Here is a 17,049-nt window from a genome sequence, read left to right as displayed (position 1 = left end):
AACCTAAAATGACCAAAATGCCCTCACATGGAGGGCACGTGATGGCATTAACGGCTCCAAACAAACGGACAATGACAAAATGGACTAAAAACCCATGAAAACCTTGATTTTGGACCCCATCCAAAGGTTTTGGCAAACCACAAGGACCAAATTTGCAGTTTTGTCTTTAAAGTTTTAAATGTTTTTATTTTACCAAAATGGTTAATGGTATTAACTGTTTTGATTTTTTTTATTAACCGCGTGGTTTTTTGCCAAACAAGAGTTTGGCTGCTTAAAAACCTAATGGTTTTTCCATCTTGCCGAACCAGTAGCTTAACATGTTCCTGTTTTAACTTGTTGATGTTGAGATGGTTAATTCGGTTTTCATAACATGAGTTTGAAATATAGAAAAAAAATACAACATAATATACAACATAATTTACACGGTTAATAACCGAACCGCAACCGCATGAAAACCGAACCGCATAAAAAACCAAAAAAACCGCACCGTAAATAACTGCACCATTCGGTTTCATGGTTGGGAAAAACTGAATTTGTAGTCTGCGGTTCGGTTTTAGCAAAAAACCACACCATGCTCATCCCTAGTTTTATCATTTACAATTGCTATGACATTTACATGGGAAATATGATTCTCGTGTTTTCTTTTTCAGATTTTCATTATTTACATATTTTATGTACCTTTTATCCATTTTAACATATTTTATTATATTTTGATTAAAAACAATATTAGTAGTAATTAATTAACCAAGTACATGTTGAGGATCTTTCACTTGGATGATTGTAGGTGTATGATGCTTGAACATTTTAGGTGCCCTTTGGTAAAAATGAATCATATAAGAAAAGGAATGAACTATTAAGAGTAAATGAAATCTTTTGGATGCCAAATGGATATTTTGCAAAACACTTAAATGATCAATAGGTGAAATATGTATCAAATTATTTCTCATAAACCTTGTAATTGCAACACAAAATATGAAGAAAAAGAAGGTTAAAACTTTAAGGTATTTAAATATTGACCACAATATTTGTAGGTTTTGAAGGGCCTCACCCAACCCCCAATTTTCTATTGGTTTCCACTTTCCACTTTTCCCATCCCTTATTTGTGTCCTTTGAAACAGCCGAGACCCAAAAAGAAAAGAAAAACCCCAAAACCAAATTTTCTTGTAGAGAGATATAGAGAGAGAGAGAGAGAAAACCACGGACAAAGAAAGATATTTTATTTTTCGTATCGCCTTCTTCTTTTGTTCTTCCTCACAAAATTAGGGTTTCTGCTTTGGTTACCCTGCACATTCCCATCGACGTTATTCGCGTAAGTTATCTCCTCTTCTCTTCTCATACATGTTCGCGTGTCTTTTACTTTTACATGTTTATCATATGTTTATAATGGATGCGTGTTTTTCTTATCGCAAAAGCATATTTCCAACTCGTGATGCATTTTTCTTGCTTCTATCTTCATATATTTGTTGAAATTTGTAGATCATTCGTGTATGTTGCATGTTGTATTGCTTTGGGTTTTATGCTTCGATGAAACGCTAAACTTTTTACTGCTTTTGGTTTGATCAGGAATTTTGCTGTGGATAGAGTTGAAAGCAGATTGTATTGTTCGTTTTGATGTTGACGAAAGCTTTACGGTTAGATTGAATCGATAAAAGTTTGTTTATTTTTGGGAATTTTGAAGGTGTTCGACAAAAAACCTGGTTCCGAAGGAGAATTGAGGGGGAAAAAGCTAAAACCAAGGGTTTCGTTTGAGTATGCCAACTTCTTGGGCTGATTCAGTTGCTGCAGCTGAAAACGCGGCTGCTGGTTCATATGTAGGGAATTCAAATTCTTTAGCCCCAAACCGATCAACCTATGTTCCTCCACATCTCCGCAACAGACCTGGTAGCGCGGAGGCGCCACCACCACCACCAGCCACCACCAACACCGGCTCTACTTCTGCTGTACCCGCTGTAGGTGGGGGAGCCCCCAACCGTTGGGCTGCTCCTGTTCCTGCTCCTAGAAACGACTTCAGGTCAGGGTACAGTGGCGGTGGTGGACGTGGCGGCGGCGGCGGTTGGAACAACAGGAGCGGTGGCTGGGACCGTGGAAGAGACCGTGAAGTTAACCCTTTTGGAGATGAAGAAAACACTACTAGTGAACAAGATTTCTTAGAACAAGAGAACACTGGAATCAACTTTGATGCTTATGAAGATATTCCAGTGGAGACAAGTGGTGATAATGTCCCACCTCCTGTGAACACTTTTGCTGAGATTGATTTAGGGGAAGCTTTAAATTTAAACATTAGGAGGTGCAAGTATGTGAAGCCAACACCTGTTCAAAGACATGCCATTCCAATCTCTCTTGGTGGAAGGGATTTAATGGCTTGTGCTCAAACAGGGTCAGGAAAGACAGCTGCTTTTTGTTTTCCAATCATCAGTGGGATAATGAGAGGGCAATTTGGTCAAAGAGCTCCACGAATGCCACGTACAGCATGTCCACTTGCTCTTATTCTCTCCCCTACACGGGAACTATCATGTCAAGTGTGTATACAATATTAAGTTTCTTTTTTATAGTTTTCATTTTTGTATATCAGTTTTGAAGGACTTCTTACCCTTTGTGATTTTGTATGCAGATTCATGAAGAAGCTAGGAAGTTTGCATATCAAACTGGGGTAAAAGTTGTGGTTGCTTATGGTGGTGCCCCAATAAATCAACAGGTGTGTATTTTTTGTATAAAGTTTGTGGTTAATGTCAATATGTTACTTGAGACAAAAGGAAAGATTTGTATAAAAGGATAAATTAATGTGGCAATTGGTTTGTATAATGTGTCCCTAGGAATGGAATTTAATAAAAAAAATCAAATACTTTTCTTGTTATATATAGTAAATGTTTTTTTGGTTAATTATTAAAACATATAGTACTACTTTTGATATCTATTTGTTTCAGTATATATATAACAAGGATACTTTGGTCTTCTAATAAAAAAGGAACACGTGAAGAATTTGCCACATAGGAATGGATTGGAGCATTCCAAATATCATATGTAATGTAGTTTTGTATTTGTTGACAGCTTCGAGAGCTAGAGAGGGGCGTTGACATTCTTGTTGCTACCCCTGGGAGATTGGTTGACCTTCTAGAAAGGGCAAGAGTGTCATTACAGTTTATCAGATATTTAGCTTTGGATGAAGCTGATAGAATGCTTGATATGGGATTCGAACCACAAATCAGGAAAATTGTGCAACAAATGGACATGCCCCCACCAGGTGTCAGACAAACAATGCTATTCAGTGCCACTTTCCCCAAAGAGATTCAGGTTTTTTTTTGGCGAAATTAATCTAATTCTGAAAAAGAAAAAGAAGTTTTTAATGATGACATGTAATGTAATAATAATAATATTATCATTATTATTATGTAGAGATTGGCTTCTGATTTTCTTGCAAACTACATATTTTTGGCTGTGGGAAGAGTTGGATCAAGTACTGATTTGATTGTGCAAAGAGTTGAATATGTACAAGAAAGTGACAAAAGAAGCCACCTTATGGACCTTCTTCATGCTCAAAGGGCCAATGGTACTCATGGAAAGGTATTTTTTTAGTATGTTTTTTTCATAAAAGACCCTGTGTTTTGTGTTTTTTCTGGATTAAGCCTCGACTTGATTCTCTTTCCTAAAAATGCCCTTGCATTTTTTCGTTTTTTCGATTTATATTTTAGATCTTTTTTTAGGTTTACTGGTAATCTTCCGGTTTTAGACATTAACTTTTTTTAAAAAAAAGATGAAAAGAAAATTTGGGGGCCTTTTGGGGAAAAAATTGTCCAACACCCGAAAATTTCCAGGAAACTTGCTTAAAGGGGACAAATTGGAAAAAATGGAAAAATGCAAGGTCTTTTTTAGAAAAACATAAAAGATGTGTTTTTTCCTAAATAAACCTCCTCTTTATTTTTTCATGAAAAAGACCTTATACATTTTCATTTTTTTTCAGAAAACCCTCAACTTTGTCTTTTTGGAAAAAAAACCCCTCAACCTTGTAAACGTTTCCAAATAAATCCTCGACTTTTTTAGTTTTTCCTGGAAAAACCCTCACATTTTACTACTTTTTTTAGAGAAAAATGACTAAAAGGTCCAAAGATTTGAAAAAAAATAAAGTTGAGGTTTAATCCAGAAAAAACACAAAATATAAGGTTTTTTTTTATGATATTAACCCGTTTTTCAATCTTTCTTTCTTAAAAAAAAATTCAAAATTTTCTCCCATTGATTAATATAATAAATGTTTAATGTTTTTTCAGCAAGCTCTTACATTGGTATTTGTGGAGACAAAAAAAGGAGCTGATTCATTGGAATATTGGTTATGCATGAATGGCTTTCCCGCAACCACTATTCATGGTGATAGAACACAACAGGTATTTATTTATTTATTTATATATATGTATATTTTAAAAAAATAATGTTTAATAAATACAAAAATGACCATTTTACCCTTTTTTGTAGGAACGCGAACAAGCATTAAGATCATTCAAAAGCGGAAACACACCAATCCTAGTGGCAACAGATGTAGCAGCACGTGGGCTCGACATCCCACACGTGGCCCACGTGGTCAACTTTGACCTCCCGAACGACATCGACGATTACGTCCACCGGATCGGAAGAACCGGCCGCGCCGGAAAATCCGGTCTCGCCACCGCCTTCTTCAACGACAACAACTCCTCCATGGCCCGCCCCCTCTCCGACCTCATGCAAGAAGCCAACCAAGAAGTCCCCGCCTGGCTCGCCCGTTACGCCGCCCGCGCTTCCTACGGCGGCGGCAAGAACCGCCGTGGCGGTGGTGGCCGCTTCGGCGGTCGTGACTTCCGGCGAGACTCCAATTTCAACCGCGGCGGCGGTGGAGATTATTATGGCGGTGGCGGCGGGAATATGAATAGCTATGGTGGAGCTTATGGCGGCGGATATGGTGGTGGCGGCGGCGGTGGGTATGGTGGTGGTGGTGGTGGTTATAATCCCGGTGTTGCGAGTGCTTGGGATTAATTAATATTATTATTATGATGATTATTATTATAATAGTTGTTTTTGGTGTAATTTACTTTTTTAACCCTTGATGGGTGAAGTTGGGTTTAGAGGATAGTTGGTCTTCTTCTTCTACTAACAGAGTAGGGTTAAAATTTGGTGGTTGATGGGTTGTGGTGGGTGGGTGATGACGTGGCATGTATACGATGATGATAAAAACGTATTTTTATTTTTTTATTTTCTGCAACCCGAGTTGAGGGTCTGTAGATTATTTGCGGCTTTTGTGTTGCTATTTTTCTGCAGAGCCTTGTTTATGGTTTAAAAATGAAAGTGTGCTTGTTTTTAAATGTTTTTTTTTTATTTTTATTATTATTTTTATTATAATTCTGGTTGTGTTGTTAGAAAGGTATTTATTTTGGTATGAAGTTAAGACTTAAGAGGTAGACGTATTGTGTAGTAAAGAAGTGTCGGTTTGGTGTTTGTTGAGAGAAAGAAGTTAATGTAGGTTGGTGATGTCTATTTATTGTAAAATATCTACTCAAAAGCTATATTTAATGTTCCTTTTTTTATAATTAAATTGTTGATACATTGATACAATGCTTGGTTATCTAATGAGTGGTATTTGATATTTTTAAAATGCTATCGACTATATATAATTGTAACTGATATGTTTTCATGTTAACAGATTAAAGTTTTTCCTAATATATTGAGTTATAGTGTTGTAATGCACCTGTTTAGTTGTTCTTATGTGGGCAAACTACAAAAAAAAGGTAGTGTTTGATCATTTTTGTAGGTTAATCAAATAGAAACAGCCTATGATTGACAATGTCAAAATCGCTTGACATGTTATACGAACAATTTGACAACTTTTTATATTACACTATTAATACCTAACATATTTAGTGATCGACATAGAAACAGTTGTCAAGCTTGAATGACAATGTGAAATTGCAAAATTTATAATATAGTGACTTTTTTAATCCACAAAACCGCAGCAGAGTGTTATTTTGAGTTAAGACAATTTTTTCAATTTGTGCATGAACAAAAAAGTTAATGATGGATTAGGTAGTTTGTAAAATTCTGGTTATGCGTGGAAAGCTGGGATCAATTATATAACGACGATAAACAATGAGTGGATGTTGTTTTGCATCAAAAAAGAAGAAGAATCGAAGGGTGCCGTTATATTTGACTTTAGAACATAAATACGAAAAAATCTCTGTTACAGAATCCGTTTAAGATTCTAATGAAAATTTGTGGGACGAATCGACATGAAACGATAATGTAATAAGTTGTTTATGTGGTAAAAAACAAAATAGCTTTGAAATTGGTTTTTCTGACTAGGAACAAATAAAACGTTTTTTTAGACGTTTTGAAGTAAATAAAGTAAATCATGTTTTGAGAGAACTAGATATCTGTTATATACCTTTACCTTTTGATCAATCATATTATAAAATATTGTTGTAGTTCATTAAGTTTCTATATTTTATTATTTTATCAAATAGCATTTAAGATATTTAACTTTTGATGAATTAAGTTGTAGGAAAAAAAAAAATAATATAACCAGCGGCCGGCAATTCAATATTTGACCTTAAGTCCTTAACAAAGCTATATTAATTAGCCTAATCAAAGATTAGTATTTTTTAGTATTTTTTTAGGCAAAATACATAAATTTCAATATATTTTGGTTCTTTTTATAGTATAATTGTTATATTTTTCTTTAATAAATAAAAGTCATTTAAATCTAATAATTTTCTATGTCGATCATTTTGATCTTCATTGACTTGTTATAACATGTTAACACGGTCATAATATAATATAAGTTTTATCAACATTTATATATATTGTAGTGTCAAAATTTGACAACACAATGCTCACTAGTCACTAATTTTGACAAAATTTTATATAGTGATCATTTTAACCTATTATAGTAGGTCCACATGGTTGATAATTTTTTTGCCACAAAAGTAAAATATAGTAGTGGTAAAACATTAAAAATGATAAAAATATAATGACTTTTACATAATTTATCATATTTTTTTTACGATCGTTCATAACAATTATGTTAATCTTGATCACACATGATTCTAAAACTCAACTTTATAAAATATACATTGTTTCGCAAATTGACCGATAAATTTACTTGTTCGTACTTATTGATTTCATAATTATTGACTTCTAAATCGCATCAAAATCTTAACAAATGGTAAATTTGAAATATAATATTGTTTATAAGGTATTAGTAAAATTTATTTCTATAATATAACCATTGCAAAAGATTTATTGTCTGAAAAAAAAGAGTTTACATCATTTCATTTAAAAGGATATCTCATAATATATCCCAAATTTAGAAAGAATAAATATTTTACATTCAATTCATTATTGTTTTTTTTAACCTTTTAGCCTAAAAAAATGCACTTTTTTTTGTCAAGATATATGCACAAACTATTGTAACATCAAAATAGATGTATATCAAATCAATGGTTTCCACTATGTTTCGATTTGCAAAAAAAAAAAAAAAAATGATAATTATATAAAAAAGTATCATTTAAGTTGATAAAATTATTATCTTAAAACATGTCATTTAAATTGTATTTTACTATGTTAAGATCAAATGTCTTAATCTACAACCAAGAAAATTAAAAAAATTCTACATAATAAAAAATAATTAGTTATGCCACATACCCTTTATTTTGTCATAAATTAATCCCCATTTTTAGAAAATACAAAATAAATAGTATGTTTTAGAAGAATAATTAGTTTTACAAAAAAGAAATATATATACATTTTTTATATTTATAGACAAAAATCTATCATTCCCCATATATGATATTTTTGGAAACATAATCATTATTTGACAACAACAAAAAAATCTAATTCCAATAGTTATAGAAATAAATCACTCTAAAACAATAATATCCCAATTGAGAGTCAAAATTCACATATGAATATATGATGATGATATTCATATGAATGAATGTTCCACTTTCTTGACAACAAAATCAACACGTCTCCAGATGTAATTCCCCACTTAATCAAATTAGACTCTCTTCTCTTCACACCAAACAACACTCTCAAGTTTTTGAAGTTTCTGCAAAGCTCTTACTTTCAAGCACCAACAAACACACACACACACACACATCTTTCGTTACATTTTCATCTAAAATTAGAAGAAAAAAAGTCATTTTTTGGGTACTCGGGTTCCTTTTTTCTTTCTGAAATACCTTAATCTTTGGATCAGATTTCAAGATTGTCGATTATCGATCTGAAACACCATGTATTTCTTGATTATTTGATTTGTGGGTTATCATACGAAAAGAAATTGAATTTCTTTATATGAAATTACTGGAATTGTGAGCGAGATGGCTCAATTATCTGAACGTGAAAGGTCGCCTAATGTGCAGCGAAGGGGGTTTCGAGTTCAAGCTCCATTGGTGAGCCCCATGTCCTCTTTGACTTATTCTTGCTTATTGTTATGTACTTCGTTACTATATAAATGGTACCCACATCAAATTGTGCTCAAATTAACAGTTGTTTTTAACAATTATTGACATTATATGCATTGAATTTCTTGGGTTTTGATTCTTTACATCATCTTCCAGTAGTTTACGAGTATATAGATATACCCAGATGGAATTATGATGAAACGAACAATTTTTTTTATAAAATTGTTGATTTTAGGTTGTGGGTTTTGTTTCTTTACATAATCTTTGGGTAGATTACAAGTATCGAGAGGTACCCTTATGCAATTACGATGAAATGAGCATTTTCTTTTCAAGAATCATTGACCTTAGTTTATGGGTTTTGGTTCTTTACATCATCTGTGGAGTAGTGTATACTGTATAGCAATTTCCTGATGAAATTAGTCATACAATGTGCAAGATATGAAGAGTTTTAGACATTATTTATAGCAGGAAATCTGTTAAATGTGCTTTCTTTTAACAAGGTTTTGTTGATCTTAAAAATGGAGTACTAATTGTTGTCTGTTTGTTAATTCTGCCTTACAAAAACAGAGTTCATTTGCTAAATTATGAGTAAAAACTATTTGTTTCTCCCAATTGTCATCTATGACATCTATGACTTCAAGTTTCATTAATTAGTTTATAGTTATAGTATTTGTATAACCTAATTCTGCTTATGATTATCTAATTATTTTGGGGTCAAATTACTATCAAAGAGTATAATGCATTCTACAACTCCAAAACTACAAAAACACATCCAAACACCCACTATCTTCTTTTATAGCTTATTATCTAATTCTCATTGTCCTTCAAAAAAATGTTATTCTTCCAATTACCCCTAAGCTGGCCCACACCATCCCAGCCAGACTGTCAGAGTATCATGTCAGATGTAAATCAGATACACAGGTAGCCCAAATGACATCGGATATATGATGTCCGTCTCAAATAAATGTTGTATGACTTTTTTTGGACCGAGTGAACTATCTGAATTAACGTAATTGACCATTTTACCCTTCCGATTCAGGTGGATTCCGTATCATGCTATTGCAAAGTCGATGCGGGATTAAAAACAGTCGCCGGGGCCCGCAAATTCGTTCCCGGGTCAAAAATTTGCATCCAACCCGACATCAACCCACACGCACACAAAACCAAAAACAGCCGAAAAGAGCGGACCCGCATCCAACCGCCCCTCCTCCCGGGTCTCCCTGATGACCTGGCAATCGCGTGTCTAACGCGGGTCCCACGAGCCGAACACAACAAACTCCGGTTAGTTTCCAAAAGATTTTTCCGACTCTTATCAAGCAACTACTTTTACTCCCTTAGAAAAACCCTAGGAATGGCTGAAGAATGGGTTTATGTCTTCAAACGAGATCGTGATGGAAGAATCTCATGGCATGCATTCGACCCCACTTACCAAATTTGGCAACCACTTCCACCTGTCCCGGTTGATTACGAAAATGCCCTTGGGTTTGGATGTGCGGTTTTGAGCGGTTGTCATCTTTATTTATTTGGCGGGAAAGATCCTTTAAAGGGTTCGATGAGACGTGTGGTTTTTTATAATGCGAAAACAAATCGATGGCATAAAGCTCCCGATATGCAAAGAAAGCGACATTTTTTTGGATCTTGTGTTATAAACAATTGTCTTTATGTTGCGGGAGGTGAATGTGATGGGGTTCATAGGACTCTTCGATCTGTTGAAGTTTATGATCCAAATAAACGTCGATGGAGTTTTATTACAGATATGAGTACACCAATGGTGCCTTTTATTGGAGTCGTTTATAATGGAAAATGGTTCTTGAAAGGACTTGGGGCTCATAGAGAGGTTTTGAGTGAAGCGTATACACCAGAATCAAACACATGGGTGTCAATTACTGATGGAATGATTGCAGGGTGGAGGAATCCGAGTATTTCCATGAACGGAAAGCTTTTTGCTTTGGATTGTCGTGATGGGTGTAAAATTAGGGTTTATGAAGAGGACACGAATTCTTGGAAGAAGTTTATTGATAGTAAAGTTCATCTTGGAAGCTCGCCTGCTATGGAGGCAGCTGCTCTTGTGAATCTTAATGGGAAGTTGTGTATTATTCGGAATAATATGAGTATTAGTCTTGTTGATGTTTCGAGTAAAGATAAAAAAGTGGAAAGTAATCCGAATCTTTGGGAGAATATTGCGGGAAAAGGGCATATAAAGACTTTGTTTACAAATTTATGGTCGAGTATATCAGGGAGGAATGGGCAAAAGAGTCATATTGTGCATTGTCAGGTGCTTCAGGTATGATAAGTTCAAGAACAGGTTACAAATGTGTAAAGAATATGATCTTTAAATCCAAGAAAGCATAGGGTTTTTTTTGGCAATGGTTTGAAAAATTATTATATATATGAAGATTGATTCATTGGGCATCTGAAAACCTGTTGTTTTGTTAAAGGACATGGATTTGGTTGCAGATTGGAGACACCTGTATCTTTGAACGTATATGTCGTTATCTTCTTTCTTTATAAATGTGGTATGATTTTTTTTTTTTCAAGATCCAATTAGTATAGTTATGAAATGATTTGTGTATACATGTTGGTTAGAACTTAGGATTCCATGTTATGAATATTTAGATTACTTCTATTTTATGGACCTATTGCTTCTTGATTCTTTTACATTTTAAAAAACGTTTGAATCCAACTTGATGTTTGTATTATACAAATTACAAAATGGTTATCTTCTAGCAATCCGTTGTGCCAGCATCACTTTAAATTATTTTTGTAAAATTATTTGCAATAAAAGTATGGTAGGTTATAAGAGCCCAATAGTTATTAGACCAGTCCACATTTCCAAAGAATTGGAACTCCCACATAGAGATGCATATTGGCGGTTTCAGACCCGACTTGGGTCGGTCTGTTTTCAGGTCTTGGGCTTACCTTTTTAGGACCGGTCTTGGTCTTTTTTCGGTCCGGTCTAGTGGTCATTTTGGAGTTTTATTCGGCTCGTTTTCAAAGGTTTTTTTTGGTCCGGTTTTGATATTTTTCGGTTTTTTTGTTTATGTTTCGAGTTTTTCTGTTAATAAAACTGTGATTAACACAAAAATGATACATTAAGATTTACTGAAAATGATACACTAAAATTAATAGAAGAAAAAAGAAAGAAGTTGAGTAATGCGTGATTAAATATTTGTGTAATTAACACAAAAATGATATATTTATAAACTTTGGCTTCCGGTCTTTTTGAGATTGGTTTCCGACCGGTTTCGGGTTAGTTTTGGAACAATCTACTTTTGTCAAACCAGTCCAGATGGTATCAGTCTGTTCTTTTTTAGGACCGATTTTTTTGGTTCCGCTCTTGTTTTTGACTGGTTCGGTCTCAGTCATTTTTAGGACCAATCTTTGTCGTGGAGCTATTGACTGCCGACTACTTCTACAAGAAATATAATTTGAAGAAAAATTATGCAAGAAGTCTAATCTATATTGGAATTAGAATTCCCACACCATACTCTTGAGATTTGAAAAATTGAACCCATAAAAAAGAACCTTTATTATATTTGGTACAAGAATGATGGGATGTTGAATCTTTCTTTATTATTGTAATTATAAAACAATCAATCGAATCAAACAACTATTCTAGAAACCAAGTACTTCAATTCAAGCATCTCTCTTTATCATCTCATGAAACCATTTAAGCGATTCACAAGTGCATTGCTAAAGTTCTTGATGAAATCATTCGTTTTTTTATCAATATCCGTTCTCTCTACAATAACTTCAAATCTCCTTGATACCCTTCGTGTCATCTTTTTACCATTCTTTATGTCTATATTCTTTCACACATAGATCCTTTACCCATCTCCAATATGACTACTAACAGAGAGGGAGACGGAGAGAGAGAGAGAATGGTTTCTCTCTCTCTCTCTCTCTCTCTCTCTCACACACACACACACACATATATATATATATATATATATATATAGAGAGAGAGAGAGAGAGAGAGTAAATTATACCAATCGTCCCTCGTACACATATTAAAAAAACGTGTTTAATCTCTATTTAAAAAAATTAACTCGAACCGTCTCTGGTTGTTTTTTTCTTGCACGGTTAGTCCCTATAGATGTTAACCGTTAAAGGCTTTCGTTTTAAGCTCCCCACGTGCCTTGCACGCAGGGGCACTTTTTTCTTTTCAGGGTTGGTGTACCTTTTTAATGCTGTTGCACCTTAAAAGCATACACATCTTTGCGTCCCTCCCTTTCTCTGCTATCCTCTCCTTCGTAGACTTCTCCCTTCACCAACGATTTCTTCCAACTTGATAAGAATGATTGATATAAAATTCAATTGTGGAGCCGCTACAGTGATTCACACATCTTATAGCAAGAAAAACCATGAGAACCTCTACTATGGTTATACAGTAAAGGTAAGGGTAATGATTTTATTATTTTCTAATTTCGTTCTTCATATTCTCTGATTTTTCCCTAATTATTGATCTTCTTTAATTGGTTCAGGGATCTTTATGCAAGTTTGTAGGATGGGTGAATGATTTTTGTATGGAGTATAGGATGAAACTTGAAGAAAAAAATTGCAAATTGAAGTTTTATCTAGTTATTAGCTTTTTTTTTTTTTTTTTTTTTTTTTTTTTTTTTTTTTTTTTTAAAGTCCTTATATATAAAGTGTAGGTTCAATAATGAAGTTCTTTCACTTTTGTTATGTGTATTTTGTAATGGTATTTGTATTATGAAAAAACCTTTAAATCTAATGACATTGTGTTGTGTAATCAGAATGTGATGTTTTCAGTTGGTATTCAAATTTAATGAAAATGTAGTATTTATGATCCAAATAGTAACATATACAATATACCACTCAATACATTTAGCATCCAATATAGAAACAAAGTTTTAAGGTACATAACAAAGCTTAAAATATCCAAGATGACCAATTACCATTAACAAAAACATCCATGTAACATCCCAAAACTCATAAGGTAAAAATTTCATTATTAGTTCAACCATAAACACCATTTAACCATATCAATCATTCAAAAGTATATTAGAGTAATAGTTATCATAGTAAAATTCTCAAAATCATAAAGTGCGGAAACATGGGTGGATGCGCTGCGATCAAACCGGGCCCTTCTCTCGTGAACCGGAAGTACCTGAAAAACATTTTAAACATAAACTTTAAGCACAAAGCTTGGTGAGTTCCCCCAAAAAAAACACATACTATACATACATTGGGCGTTACCCCACAACCTTCGGGCCCCGCTCGACATCGAGCCCCGCCCGGAACAGATCTGTTAGTAACATGAGATGGGCCCTACCCATTCATACTCATCATGTACCACCTGGTATACATACTGCACATAAAATACATGCACGAATCACTAAGATAAACATCAGGATCTACACTTATCAAGCTCTCCCGGGCATCGAGCCCCGTCTGGTATACATATTAATTATCACACATGCAAGAGTCACACAGACAACTAGCATCCTAATCATAATAAATCATAGGTCGACATTGGTACCTTCGACCCACCAATCACAATGATGAGACTCACCTCAATCAGAAGATCGCAAATCTCACACCCAAGTTTGTTGCTCAACGACTCCTCACACTGAACATAATCAATACCAACCCTAGTTACTATCTAAGGTTGAGCCCATAATTCATAAGGCCCAATAATGGCCTGAACCAAAACTACGCCTACTAATGGACTAGGCCCAACTAGAGAATCGTAAGGCCCAACAGAGTCCCAAAAGTTCCAAAATGGCCTAAAGTAAATGGTCCAAGCTCTAACTACTAACACTCACATCGTGACCAGCTCATGGTCACGTGTAACATCCCAATTTTCAAGACCAAAAATTTCATTTTTGATATAAAAATTTAGAGAACCGTTTATAAGAAAAACATAGTTAAATCACATCATTCATCAAAACCATAATTACATGTCTCAAATAATATCATAAAGACAACATATCATCAGTGTACAATCCCAAGAACATCATAGTACGAAAATCATGTGTGTGTGTGTGATACGCTGCTACCGTGCCGGCTCCATCCCCTTCGACGAAGAGGTACCTGAAATCAAAACTGAAAACTATAAGCACAAAGCTTAGGGAGTTCCCCCATTATACTACATACCATACATAACACATAATGCATAACATAACTGGGTACTAACTACCCTTTCGGTCTTGCCGACCGGTACCTTGCCTAGCATATCAGGGTGCTGGCCTCCTCTTCGGTCCTGTCGACCAGTATCTTGCTTAGAATATCAGGGTGTTGGCCTCCCCTTCGGTCCTTTAGAGCGGTATCTGGGGACTATTTCACCCCTACCATTACCACATAACATCATAGCACATATGTCATAAACTGTCTCACATAACTGGGTACTAACTACCCCTTCGGTCCTTTCGACCGGTACTGGGGTCTAACCTACCCCTTCTATCACATATCACATAACATCATAGCATTTTAGCACATAATGATAACAGATAGCAACATACCAATTAATTATCACAAAGAAAATTATCTCTACTATAACTCTTACTAGTGGGCCGGCCTTGGTGCCTTCGACCCACTTCTACTAGAAGGTAACTCACCTCAGTGTCATGAAGTGTCTGAACTGTCCTCGCTACCGGGATCAACTCCTCTCAAATCCTACACATAATCAACTTCCTTAGTTACCATTTCATGCTCGGCTTAGGTCAAAGTCAACACCCTGGTCAATGTCAACTTTCAGTCAACTCGCCAAGTTGGTCCAACAACTCGTCGAGTTCCCTGATATAGAGTCAGGACCATTTGCAAGCGACTCAGCGAGTTCATCCTTTGACTCGCCGAGCCCATCTTCATGCTAGTTTGGACATTTAGTCCTTAACTCTTCGAGTTCATCTTCATGCAAGTTGATGCTCTTAGTGTTGGACTTGCTGAATCCATCTTCATATTCTTGGGACATAGCCTTGAACTCGCCGAGTTAGTTCATACACTCGCCGAGTCCCATGATTTCCAGATCCTTAATGAGCCCAACCGACTGAGTGTTCTTCTAACTTAACACATGGTCCATTATTAAAAGGGATTTGGTGGGAAATGCGACCTGACTCGCCGAGTCACATGATACACTTGATTTCAGTTGGTCTTAATGCATGCACAACATAGATCTTTCCTCCTAGGGTCCATAATACACGTTAAGTCCCAAACTTGACGTCCATGCATGGGGTATTTGGCTCAAATGGCCCTAAAATGGAGTCTACAAGTTGCATTGGGTGCTTATGGCAATAAAGTTGGCACCTTTATGCCATAATAACCCTCAATAGTTCCAGATCTGAAGTCATACCCTCTTAGAACTACAAAATCTCGAATGTGACTATAAAAGTTTAGAAAATGTAGAAATGAACCCTAACTAGAGATCTAAGAGATAAATGGTCAAGGTTGAAGCTTTTTACCTCAATTGAGCTGGAAATGGGACACAACCTTTGGATCTACTAACTTGCACTTGAACTTCCAAGCTCATTCTTCCTTCCCAAGCTTCACAACCACCACAAACACACAAAAAATGGCTCAAGAACACTAAAAAAAGTTTAGGGTTTCGATTTAGAGCTTTCTAGACACATGGAGGCGATTAGGGAGGCCACAAATGGAGTGTTAAGGCGTTTCCCGCATCCAAATTTTAACCTCTACTCGACGAGTTGGGGCCTCCAACTCGCCGAGTCCTAGAACAAATGTTCAAAAATTTATATTTAAATTACATACTAGGAACCGAGCACTACAAATCTCCCCCACTTATTCTAGACTTCGACCTCGAAGTCTGCAACTGCGTCTGGGAAAAGCTCGGGGGTAGTGCTCCCTCATCTCATCCTCTGGCTCCCAAGTCTATTATGAGCCCTTGCGTTGCTGTCATTGCACATTCACCAACTCAGCCCTCTTGTTCCTCAGGTCCTTTGACTTTCTGCCGAGGATAGCTACTGGCCGCTCGATGTAATTTAGGCTGTCATCCACCTGAATATCCTCTAGAGGTACCATTGCTGAATCGTCTACCAGACACTTTCGCAGCTGGGAGATGTGAAAGGTGCTGTTAATCTGGCTAAGTTAAACTGGCAGGTCCAGCTTATACGCCAATTTTCCCACCTGGGCCACGAACCTGAAGGGTCCAATGTACTTGGGGCCTAGCTTGCCCTGCTTCCTGAATCGGATGAAACCTTTCCAAGGTGATATCTTCAGGAGAACCATATCTCTGACCTGGAATTCCAGGTCCAAACAATGCTTGTCGGCATAACTTTTCTGCCGACTCTGAGCAGTCTGAGGCTTGCTCCAGACATGCTGGATTCTCTCTGTCGTCTTGAGTACCACTTCGGTACTCCCCATGACCCTCTGCCCAACCTCACCCCAACATATCGGGGTCCTGCACTTCCTCCCGTATAACATCTCGAAGGGAGGACGATCAATACTCGCGTGGTAGTTATTGTTGTAGGAAAACTCTGCCAATGGAAGGAAGGTATTGTTGGATATAGTGTCTAAGTCCATAACTATATTTGGTATGTACTTGACTCAACCCGGCATGGTCCATTTGGGTTGCCCTTCACCCGAACAATTTATGGATAATCTTTTGAGAATAGTAGAAGTTATGATATATTAATATATTACAAGTTCTAAT

At 35.8% G+C, this 17,049-nt stretch overlaps 2 protein-coding genes across 2 annotated transcripts; both read left to right on the top strand.

Moving 5' to 3' along the window:
- Positions 1-1,108: 1,108 nt before the first annotated feature.
- Positions 1,109-5,324, top strand: LOC145000309 (DEAD-box ATP-dependent RNA helicase 37-like). The gene is made up of 7 exons (XM_078959508.1): positions 1,109-1,309; positions 1,564-2,519; positions 2,612-2,695; positions 3,049-3,291; positions 3,394-3,561; positions 4,263-4,376; positions 4,465-5,324. The coding sequence occupies exons 2-7, from the start codon at positions 1,752-1,754 to the stop codon at positions 4,996-4,998; spliced, it is 1,911 nt and encodes a 636-aa protein (XP_078815634.1). The 5' UTR covers positions 1,109-1,309; positions 1,564-1,751; the 3' UTR covers positions 4,999-5,324.
- Positions 5,325-7,862: 2,538 nt separating this feature from the next.
- On the top strand, positions 7,863-10,957 carry LOC145000913 (F-box/kelch-repeat protein At1g55270-like). Its single transcript, XM_078960217.1, has 2 exons — positions 7,863-8,408; positions 9,460-10,957. Exons 1-2 carry the CDS (start codon positions 8,337-8,339, stop codon positions 10,708-10,710), a joined length of 1,323 nt encoding a protein of 440 aa, XP_078816343.1. The 5' UTR covers positions 7,863-8,336; the 3' UTR covers positions 10,711-10,957.
- Positions 10,958-17,049: the final 6,092 nt, after the last annotated feature.

This window comes from Lactuca saligna, chromosome 6 (assembly GCF_052625555.1).
Source record: "Lactuca saligna cultivar CGN05327 chromosome 6, ASM5262555v1, whole genome shotgun sequence".
Lineage (NCBI taxonomy): Eukaryota > Viridiplantae > Streptophyta > Magnoliopsida > Asterales > Asteraceae > Lactuca > Lactuca saligna.
The sequence above is the reverse complement of the archived record's forward strand: the minus strand, read 5'-3'. Positions and strand labels throughout refer to the sequence as shown.